This window comes from Canis lupus, chromosome 12, assembly GCF_003254725.2.
Source record: "Canis lupus dingo isolate Sandy chromosome 12, ASM325472v2, whole genome shotgun sequence".
NCBI lineage: Eukaryota > Metazoa > Chordata > Mammalia > Carnivora > Canidae > Canis > Canis lupus.
In genome coordinates this window covers 6,391,617-6,403,664 of record NC_064254.1, presented here as the reverse complement: position 1 = coordinate 6,403,664, position 12,048 = coordinate 6,391,617, and the positions used below count along the sequence as shown (strand labels likewise).

The following is a 12,048-nucleotide window of genomic DNA, read 5'->3' as shown; positions in this document are numbered from 1 at the left end:
AAGTGCCATGTTGGGTGTAGACATTACACAAAAATAAAATCTAAAAAAAAATTAAAAATTAAAAGCACTTTCACAGAGACCTCATTTAATCATAGCAACAGGGCAGCCCTGGTGGCTCAGCAGTTTAGCGCCTGCCTTTGGCACGGGGTGTGATCCTGGAGGCCCTGAATTGAGTCCCATGTCGGGCTCCCTGCGCATGGGGCCTGCTTCTCCCTCTGCCTGTGTCTCTCCCTCTCTCTCTTTCTCTCTGTGTCTCTCATGAATAAATAAATAAAATTAAAATAAAATCATCACAACTCTGACATGAGTCTTATTATTTCTATTTTATGGATGAGGAAACTAAGGCTCAGAGAGGTCAAGTAATTTGCCCAAGATCATAGAACTAGAAAGTGAAAAAAGAGAGATTCAAGTAGTGCACATGACCCTAAAACTCACAAAAACGTAATAAATGGCATATCTGAGAGAAACTTAGTTGTTTGGTGAATGGTAACTTGTTAAATGGGAACACAAACCCCAAAGGATATATTGAATAAGAGCAGCTCTGGGTTCTACTGGTTAGGAAACAATGGTTCAACCACTCTGTAATTTGATGGATACTACACCATTTTACTGATAGGGCTGCTCACTTAACAGAAACAGCACATGCATATATTTAGAAAAATAATATCTGACACTGGTAAGGGGTGTGAAGCAAGTGAGGGTTTTCAGTAATGTTAAAATAAACCCAGTCATCTTGATAACTAGTGTGGCTTCCTGTGAATTAGCTTTGTAACTGGAAACTAGGACCTATCATACTCTGGTATCAATTCAGAAAACAAAATTTAAAAGCTTGTCATACCATCGAGTGACCAATGAGGCCACTCTGCAGTAGGACTAGTTTTATCTAAGCTGTAAATATTATTACAGGCAATATTATCACTAATGGTAATAATTTGGCAAATTGAAGTTGCTATATACAGAGAGGGAACGGTGTACTCTGCTCATGCAGTTTAGATGATTAAAGACCCTGTGTAAAGGCTTCTGCTGTGATGGGGATTAACCATACAGTAATTTTTTTTTTTTAACCATACAGTAATTAATGGCAGTTTGAAGGGGAACGGTAATCATGTAGCGGAGAAAGTAATAAAAATGTCCCAACAAAGGTACTAAAATAAGGGTAATAAATGTTTTATAGTAACAATCTGGAATTGTAAAATGGTCCGGTGCAGACCCGAGATGTTGTCTCATGTTGCAGAGTACTAATAACAGACCGCCATGTGCATGGCAAGGGGAAGCAATTTATTCAGTGACAATTATATTCCTCCCAAATCGCAGAGCTAAGTGATTACTTCTACTGAGAGTATGATGGCAACTCTGCTGAATGGTCAGTGAAAATACTTGTGCTTTTATGTAACTAATAAGTAGGAAAACAAAAGTGTTGAAAATGTGTCTTGGCAGCTTGGAATACGGCAATATTTCTCAAGACCTGTCCTCAAACACAATCAGGGAAAACTCACTCAGTAACTGATACAGACAAGGTATGGTGACTCTGACACAAACATAAAAAGGACAGTACACTCTGCTGCCTTATGTATGAGCGGATGGACTGATTTCTAGGTTAGCCATGTATTTATCAAAGGCCATTATAAAATATGTCAGAATGGATCTACCACCAATCAACAAATCCTTGCTGTGAACAGGACTGGCTACAAGGCACAGAAGACTCCACTATGATGCTTAAATTAAAAAGACCATGATGTCAAGGCACCGGGCAGGGGTTTCTTCTGCAGGTCTCTTGGCTATCCCCTCTAGTTACAAGGTAGCTGCTACAGCTTCCAGCATCTCATTTCCACATTACCACATTCAAAAGCAGGAAACTTGGGAGGAGACACAAAGAGGCTCTCTTCACAAAATGATCTCTCTGGTGGAACAAGAAAATCTTTCCAAGTACCCTCCTTCAGAAGACTTTCTTTTGCATCTCACTGGCCAGACTCAATGCGATAAGCCCACAGTAGGCCACTGGGATGACCAAGAAGTTTTTAAAAGGCTGAAACTAATATGGATGCCTGCTCTAAGTACATTTCACCTGCTCAGTAGCTAAATAAAATTATGGCTCTTGGGCAAGAGGAAGCAGGCGGCAGGGAAGAATGTTGAGTAGTGCCTGATCCCCTGGCCAACTGACCAGATAGTCTATCACTGGTAAAATGAGAAAACAGGATTCATTCTATTTAATGGAAATGTCAAAGAGAACATATTCCTCCGCTAAGAAGAGCAAGGTACAAGCTAAGAAGCACTGAAGTAAAGCCCATGATTTCACTCCTTCATTCCATAAATGTTTACTTAATGCCTACTGGTTGTCACATGCTGTTCTAGGTGCTAAGCGCATAGTGGTGAATAAAACAAAGTCCCTGCCCTCAAAGAACTTATACTCTAGTGGTTTCTGATTTAAAAACTGCATTACAGGGCAGCCCGGGTGGCTCAGTGGTTTAGCACTGCCTTCGGCCCAGGACGTGGTCCTGGAGACCCAGGATCAAGTCCCACGTCGGGCTTCCTGCATGGAGCCTGCTGCTCCCTCTGCCTGTGTCTCTGCCTCTCTCACTGTCTCTCATGAATAAATAAATAAAATTAAAAAATAAAAATAAAAGAATAAAAACTGCATTACAGAAAAGAACAGCAGTCACGCTTCCATAGTAATTCAGAAGACTGTACCTTGCCACATACTGGCCAAATTGCAAAACAATGAGTAGAGGGGTGCCTGGCCAAATTGCAAAACAATGAGCCTGGGTGGCTCAGTCGGTTAAGTATCTGCCTCCAGCTCAGGTCATGATTCCAGGGTCCTGGGATTGAGCCCCACATTGGGCTCCCTGCTCAGCCTCTCCCTCGGCCTCTCCCCACCCAGTCGTGTTCTCTCTCTCTCTCTCAAATAAATAAATAAAATCTTAAAAAAAAAATGAGTTGATAGAATTACAGAAAGTTCACCACAAAATCAGTTAACTGGGCAGCCCGGGTGGCTCAGCAGTTTGGTGCCACCTTCAGTCCAGGGTGTGATCCTGGGGACCTGGGATCGGGTCCCACATCAGGCTTCCTGCATGGAGCCTGCTTCTCCCTCTGCCTATGTCTCTGCCTCTCTCTCTCTCTGTCTCTCATAAATAAATAAATAAATAAAATCTTTAAAAAAAAATCCGCTAACTTATTTTCAAATATTAAAATACTGATAATGTACATCTGACAGAGCATTTCTGTAGGTATTCAAAATACTTTAATATACATTATCTTTACTCCTCCTTGACTGTGAAGGGAGAAGGGGTAGAAATTATTATGCAGGTCCCAGAAGGATGAGAACCTAAGTCTTTACCTCTCAAATCATTCAGCTTTCACTACAAACTACAGCTTTCTTAGAAATAAGTCTCTAAAATTAGCATGTCCAGAGGTAGAGGCCAAAGTTCTTAGAAAATCTGAAAAGACAACCCATCTCCTCATTTAAGTCATTGTGGCTGAATGATGGCCCATGAGAGAAAGGAGTGGTAAAGTGATAATTAGGGGTATGAAGATACACCCACCCATCTTAGATTTACCAAGGTTTCTATTGTATTTGAAAATAATTTATTAGAATTTTAACCTCCAAGGAGCTTTTTTAACTCTACTGTATGGCTGGGTTTCTTTCAGGGTGTCAGAGAAAAAGAGGACCTGAAGAATGCCAGCCCTACAATTATATTCTGTTTGCCTTAGTTCTCATAACATAAGTGAGGAAAAGGTGGCAGACCTCTATATATATTCAGAAGCAATGAACCCCAGAAACCAGAAGAAAGTCATCAATCATCCAATCTGGGGACCATATTTAATCAACACCAAACCCTGCATATACCAGCTTCCAATGTAGGAAAACAAAATCTGATGTGAGTTAACTTCCCACTTAGTAACAGACTCTTTAGAGGTAGGAAGATTGCTTATCTTCTGATCAAAAACAGAGCAAGGGACAAGGTAGAAAAGATCAAAGAGGAAACTGTCATTTCAACAAAGTAGGGAAAAGTTTAGAAATTTTAGAAGAGGTACATGCATGAATTGAAAAATATCGTGACTTACTTTTTGGTGAGCCGAGGGTCCAGAGGAGGGTGTTGTGCTCCATACACAGGCTGGATGCTGAAAGCAAGAAAAAAGAAAGAAGCAAGCTATCAGGAGTGATAAACATGTTGAGTAAGTACCATCTGCATCATAAAATTGGAAGGGACTTTGAGAAACAGGTTACCTCCAAGAACAACTACATCCAAGCCAAAGGACAGCAACTTGCTCTTTAAAAATAAAAAAGTCTCAGGCAGCCCGGGTGGCTCAACGCCACCTTCAGCCCAGGGCCTGATCCTGGAGACCCCGGATTGAGTCCCATGTCGGGCTCCCTGCATGGAGCCTGCTTCTCCCTCTGCCTGTGTCTCTGCCTCTCTCTCTCTCTCTCTCATGAGTAAATTAAAAAAAAAAAAAAAATCTTAAAAAAAAATAAAAAAGTCTCTCTTTAAAAAAAAACTGGGGTGGGGGGGGCAGCACCTGGGTGGCTTAGTCGGTAAAGCAGTAAAGCGTGACACTCTTGATCTCAGGATCATGAATTCGAGCCCCACGTTGGGTGCACAGATTGCTTAAATATATAAACTTTAAAAAATAATAAGTAAAGAAATAAAGCCTCTGAAGATGTTCATCTTCCATTGGGGCTTCAGTGCCTTACATACCTACTTGTCTGTTGGAAGTCCTATCTGTAAAGAAGACAGTATGGAAAGATAACAGGCTTTGGCGCTAGAGAGAGCATAGTTTCTGGCATTCATCACCTCTGTAAACTTGCACTAAATTACTTGACTACTACGAACCCATTTTCTCAACTGTAAAATGGGAGCATCACCAACTCCTAAAGAATCACTTGGGCTAAAAGATAGTGAAACGACACTAGATATCAAGGGAAGGATGACCCAGGTGACTCTTACTCTGAGCTGGTGCAGGTATAAAGTCCTACAACCCACTTCCAAAAAGTGTGGCCATATCCAGGAAGAACGAAATACACCTGCCCTAAGGCCAAGTATTTTCATTCTCAAATCTATATCTTAAGAGAAATACATAGATATGTGTGTCAGGAGGCATATATAAAACTATTTATAGCATTATAGGTATTGTTAGCCAGAAACTAGAAATAACCCAAGTGTCCAACAGAAAATAAACTGTAATATGCTCATATAATAGATTATAGGGCAACATAAACATATGAAGTAGGGCTATAAGTAATATACGCATGAATCTTCCAAATGTCATGTTGAGCAAAACAAGCAAAAAAATAAGAGTAAATAGTGTATGATTCTACTTAAATGCACTTCAAAAACAGGCAAAAAGCATTTATATCATTTAGGGATGCATCCATCGTAGTAACATCACAAAGCAAAGAGTAATAACATAAAAGGATATAGTTATTTTTGAGAGAAGGAGAGAAGTGTGATTGAGAACAGACACAAGGGGGCTTCTGGGGTGCTCACCTCATGATTATTCATCAAGTTATATCTCACAGCTGTTTCATGTAATAGGTCACAATAAAAAAAAGTGACCAGAGAATAACTACATATCCAGACAAACTGTTGTTCAAATACAAAGGTGACAGAAAAACATGTTGCAACATGTAAGAAGTCAGGAAATACGATTTCCTTGACTCTTTCCTGAAGAAACTACTAGAAGAAAAACTTCAATGAACAATGAGCTAAATGGAGAAACTATAGCAAAAGAACTGGTGCAGGGCATTTAATGGGTTTAGTCTGAAGACTAACTCTTAAATTTGACGCTTTATGGTTAGAGAAGGAAATGTGAAAACTATGTAATTGGCAAAGGTTAAAATGGGACAGAGGACAGAATGAATAAGTATGCTGATTTCCTCATCTTTTGCTGACAAGGCTCAAAAGATGCTTAAAGCTGATAGCTGAAGGGAGGTGGGTGGGGGGACATGGTAACTGGGTGATGGGCATAGAGGAGGACACTTGAAGTAATGAGCACTTGGGTGTTCTGTGCAGCTGATGAATCACTGAATTCTACCTCTAAAACAATACACTATGTTAATTAAATTGAATTTAAATTTAAAAAATGTAAGCCAATAGCTCAAGTAACAGAAGTATAAGTATGTTTTAGGATATAAGGCAAAACTGAAAAAAATAATGTAATTGGACTAACAGCAGATGAGGAAAGGACAGGAAATATAACTACTAATTTCATCATTGATCGTGGTAGGCAGTCAATAGATGTCTCAAGACATATGCTATAAAGTTATACTTACAAATGCAATCACTAGAATAAAAACACAGACTTCCCCAATTATCAGAATATACACATGCACACACACACACCCCTCCCAAAGTATAGTCCTTACGGTGAAAGAGGGGACTGGTTAACTAGGGTATATCAGTTAAAAAGAATGAGGCCATTCTATACCCACTGACATGAAACAAACTCTAAGACATGAACTAAAAAAAGATGCAGAACTGTATGCATAACATGTCACCATTCCGTGAAAAACCTTGAACATAAAACATATCTGCCTACTTATATATGCTTAGAGTATCTCTGAGAGAATACCCAAGACACCAGTAGCAGGAGTTTGGAAGAGGAACTGGAGGAGTGGAGGGCGTGGCAGCAGAGGCTGAGTTTTTACTACAAACTTTTTTGTGCCTTCCTGAATTACTATCATGTGCATGTACTACCTTTTTAAGAAATAAATTAAGCAATCTTAAGAGGGTTGGGAGGTTTAAATGAGACGACGTGTAAAAAGCCCTTTAGCACAATTCCTGGCAGGTAGTAATACCAGCAGGTAATGAGGCAGATTTGCAAACATCAGAATGCTACCTGGCACACACTCGGTGTCCAAGAAATGTTGGCTTTCTTCCTCCCTCCCATTTGATAATTTATTCCTTACCCAACACTTAGAAAGTAGAACAAGTTTACTACCAAGTACTCTGTTTGACATAACAGATGTGATCCTAAAGTTGCTTTTAAACAAAAAATGCAGCCATTTCAATCACTTTTGCATTGATTTCCAGATTCCAGAGAGAATGTTCCTATGACAATCTTTATGGATATAGCCCTGATCTTTTTAGCAATTAAGAATCTCTAACTCCCCAGACTTTTCTAAAAAGTTATTCAGTAATTTGTAAACAAACTATTACATATACTACTACAGAGATATATATAATACAACTCTAACATGTTTATAGAGTCTTGTAGGTAGAGGAAAAGAAGAAAGAAAATAAAACGGATCAAAAGAAGATAGAAAATAAAATGGGTCAAAGAATAATGTGAAAGTCCAGCTTATAGAATGAAGGCTGAAACAAAAATGAAAACACAAACAAAAAACCCCCAAAAGGCATAGATCAATGGGACAGAATAGAAAATCCAGAAATAAATCCACAACAACTATATAGTCAGTTAATCTCTGACAAAGCAGGAATGAATATCCAATGGGAAGACAGTCTCTTCAACAAATGGTGTTGGGAAGACCAGATGACAATGTGCAAAAGAAAGAAACTAGACCACTTTCTTATACCATACACAAAAATAAATTCCAAATGGATTAAATCCTAAATGTCAGACCTGAAACCATAAAAATCCTAGAACAGAACACAGAACTCTTTGACATGAGCCATAGCAACTTCTTTCTAGATAGGTCTCCTGAGGCAAGGGAAACAAAAGCAAAAATACACTATTGGAACTATACTAAAAGGCCACCTACAGGATGGAAGAAGATATTTGCAAATGACATATCTGATAAAGGGTCAGTATCCAAAATATATAAAGAACTTATAAAACTTAATGTCCCAAAATCAAATAATCCAACTTAAAAATGGTCAGAAGACACACAGAGACATTTCTCCAAAAAAGACTACAGATGGCCAACAGACACATGAAAAGATGTTCAATATCACTTATCAGGGAAATGTAAATTAAAACTACAATGAAATATCATGCCTGTCAGAATGGCTAAAATCAACAACACAAGGGGCACCTGGGTGGCTCAGTCAGTTGAGCATCCCATTCTTGGCTTCAGCTTAGGTCGTGATCTCAGGGTCCCAGGATCAAGCCCCACAATTGGGCTCCATGCTCAGTGCTGAGTCTGCTTGAGATTCTGTCCCCCTCTCCCCTTCTGCTCCCCCCAAATTAATAAATAAATCTTTACAAAAATAAAAATAATAAAATAAAATGAAATCAACAATATAATAAACAGGTGTTGACAAGGATATAGAGAAAAAGAAACACTGGTACAACCACTGGAAAAGTTCGTAGGTTCTTCAAAAAGTTAAAAATTGGGGCATGTGTCTGGCTCAGTTGGAAGAGCATGTGACTCTTGATCTTGGGCTTCATGAGTTGAAGCCCCATGTTATAGAGATTACTAAAAACAACAAATAAAAAAATTTAATTAAAAATAGAACCAGCAATCACACTACTAGGTCTTCACCCAAAGCATACGAAAACACTAATTCAAAGGGATACATGCACCCCTATGTTTGTAGCAGCATTATTTACAATAGCCAAGATATGGAAGCAGCCCAAGTGACCACTGGTTGATGAATGGATAAAAATGTGGGCAGCCTGGGTGGCTCAGTGGTTTAGCGCCACCTTCAGCCCAGGGTGTGATCCTGGAGACCCGAGATTGAGTCCCATGCCGGGCTCCCTGCATGGAGCCTGCTTCTCCCTCTGCCTGTGTCTGTGCCTCTCTCTCTCTCTCTGTCTCTCATGAATAAATAAAAGCTTTAAAAAAAAAAGATGTGATATACAGACAATGAAATATTATTTAGCCATAAAAAGAATGAAACCTTGCCATTTGCAACCATACAGCTGGAGCTAGAGAGTATAAAGCTATAAGCAAAATAAGTCAGCTCAAGAGAGACAAATACCATATGATTTCACTCATATGCAGAATTTAAGAAACAAAATGAATGAGCAAAGGGGGAAAAAGAGAAAGAGAGACATAAACCAAAAAAGATATTTAATTATAGAGAACTGATGGTTACCAGAGGGGTGGGAGGGGATGAGTTAAACGGATGATGGGGATTAAGGAGTGCATTGATGTGATGAGCACTGGGTGATGTGTGAAATTGCTGAATCACTACACTATACACCTGAAACTAATACAACACTATGTTAGTTAACTGGAAGTAAAATTAAACTTTTTAAAAAGGGCCATTGATTTGTGGGGTTTTGTTTTTATTTTTTTTTATTGGAGTTGAATTTGCCAACATATAGCATAATACCCAGTGCTCATCCCATCAAGTGCCCCCCTCAGTGCCCGTCACCTAGTCACCCCAACCTCCTGCCCACCTCCCTTTCCACCACCCCTTGTTCGTTTCCCAGAGTTAGATGTCTCTCATGTAGGGCCATTGATTTGTATTTCAACCTTTGCAAATACTCTAAGATGAGTACACTTGAGTTCTCCAAGTCCACAGGCCTCTTTACAGCAAAATATAAAGATCGATGATAAACTCTGCAGGAAGATTTCAATGGGCTGGTTAGGTTAGGTGAATGGGTAGAAAAATGAAAGGGTCCTTAGACTCTCTCTTTTGAAAGAATTTACCAGCTACCAGTAATCCATGAGAAAAAAAAGCAATCCTAATTGCGGAGACCTAAGAGCCAAAGGCCATTAATTACTATCCAGGAAGGGGGCCTTAAAATCACAGTAGACTGTTTTTTAAATAGGTCAACCCCAACGTGCTAGCACAGCCAGAAAGGCCAAGATAAGCAAGAGATTTTCTCAGCAAAGGTATCAGAACCCAAGTTGAATTTGTTAACACACTTTTGAACTGAACCATGATGTATCTGTATCTGGAACACTTTAATTAATCAGTTTGTTGAATCTCAAAGGGAGAGGCAAGACATTAGAAGAGAAACCAAGATGATCACAGAGACAAGATGAAGACAGACTGGAAGCCTGGTGATTAAGGTGCTCAATTTCCTGGCATTGATAATTCACTTGTCAGCCTGAACCATCCTCCCAAATTCCCAAATCACACTCAATTCTGGAGCAGGCTGGTCTCCATTCTGCATTCCAACACATCTTAGCTACTATATTAGGCTCCTCTCCCATTTAAATATCATATCCAATCTGAAACATTCCCTTCAAGCTCTATACTGCACCCGACCCCACCGTGAGATCTTCCCGGATGCTAGCCCCCAGCACCCACTAACTGTTGCCTTCTCAGATTCCCTAAAATACATAAATTAAGACTTAGAGTGCTTATTACTTATTTACTTATTAAAAGCAATAAGTCATTTTTTTAAAGATTTTATTTATTTATTTATTAGAGACAGAGACAGAGAGAGAGAGAGAGAAGCGGAGACACAGGCAGAGGGAGAAGCAGGCTCCATGCAGGGAGCTCGATGTGGGACTCGAGGGTCTCCAGGATCCCGCCCTGGGCTGAAGGCAGTGCTAAACCGCTGAGCCACCCGGGCTGCCTGCAGTAAATCATTTTTAAAAATAAACTTGATTTGGATCATAATATAAGGTACACCTGGGTTGGTGCGCAACTCATATGTACATAAGAAATAAGACATTATGGAGTTCAAACCTCACACACCCCTACTGCCCTCAGAAGATATTTTATTGAATCTAGCATTTTCCCCCTTTTTTGTTTTTATGTTATTTTTCCATATTTGTATCCCTAAACAATATATGATACTGTTTTCCATGTTCTTAAAACTTTATATAAGTGGCACCACACTATACATTTGACTTATTTTGACTAGTAATCACAAATGTTATTTTTTTTTTTTTTAAGTAGGCTCCACACCCAGCACGGAGCCCAATGTGGGGCTTGAATTCACGACCCTGAGATCAAGACCTGAGCTGAGATCAAGAGTCAGATGCTTAACCAACTGAGCTACCCAGGTGCCCCCTATATGCTCCATTAAATATTACTTAACTTCATGGCTGGCTAACTGGTCTCTCCAACACAAAATTTAAAAAAACATATGCTCCAGGGGTTACTGGGTGGCTCAGTTGGTTAAGTGTCCAACTTTTTTTTTTTTTTTTTTTTTTTTTTTGCATAAACTGTCCAACTCTTGATTTTGGCTCAGGTTATGTCAGGGTCGTAAGATGGGGCCCTGCGTTGGGGCATATAGATTAAAGACTGTCTTAAGATTGTCTCTCTCTCTCCCTCTGCCCCTCCCTGCTCCTCGCTACATAAAACATTTGCTCCACACAAGTATAGAAAGCAGTTTACTCACTTTTTCAAACAAAAAGAAAAATGCAGAGAAAAATTATCAAACATCCAGGAACCTATCACTCTGCTTTAACAAATGTTAATACGTGTCACATTTAAGAAAATAAAGCATGAAGGAGACTTCTGATGTCCCAATTGCAGTCCCCAGTCCTCTTCCTCTTTCTTCCCAAGAGATAACCATTATCCTGAAGTGGGTATGAAATCCCTCTCCCAACTGTTTTTATACTTTTACACACATTCACATAAACAACATACAATATTGTTTTGTTTTAAAACTATACACAAAAGATTGCACATAACTTATCTTTCCACATCTTGCTTTTCTCACTCAACAGTGTATTTTCACCCAGCTGCACTTTTTAGGGTTTTTTTTTTTTTCTTCTTCTGATTACACAGTAACATATGTGCAGGGGAGAAACCAGAGAGTCAATGATACCCAGCATCGTCACCAGGGGAAGCCAGGGTGCCAAGCAGATTTTCAGCTTCTAGAGAACAGTGGTGATGCCACCTCTTTTTTCTGCAGTCCCCTCACCACCTGGCACAGTGCACCACACCCCACCAGGCACTTCTTAACAATGCTTAGTGAGTTAAGGTGGGAATTCTGCAAACCCCAGGCCTCTGCTTGAGCAGGCTCCTGGCTTGCTAGACCTCAACACTAGAGGCAAAGCCCGCATCTTGGAGAAATCACACCTCATGTGCAGAGAAATGAATGCCACAGCACATGCCACAACAGAGACAAGAGACCAAAATCCTGGTCAACCTCTGACACTCTCCCTAATAAAACCAAAACTACAGGGTGTGTTGGCATAGCTGGTTTGTACAGTTGCAATAGTGCAAAACACTCAGT

At 39.7% G+C, this 12,048-nt stretch overlaps 1 protein-coding gene across 6 annotated transcripts in view; it reads right to left on the bottom strand.

Annotated features, from left to right (window-relative positions):
* TBC1D22B (TBC1 domain family member 22B) overlaps window positions 1-12,048 on the bottom strand; it is an 83,339-nt gene that overhangs the window by 64,888 nt on the left and 6,403 nt on the right. For all 6 annotated transcript variants that reach the window (XR_003124678.3, XR_003124677.3, XM_049092552.1 and 3 more), the window contains exon 2: window positions 4,063-4,119. Coding sequence is in view for 4 of the 6 variants with exons in the window: in XM_049092552.1 (XP_048948509.1) it covers window positions 4,063-4,119 (57 nt within the window). In the remaining 2 variants the exon portion in view is untranslated. The remainder of the gene's footprint in view (window positions 1-4,062; window positions 4,120-12,048) is intronic.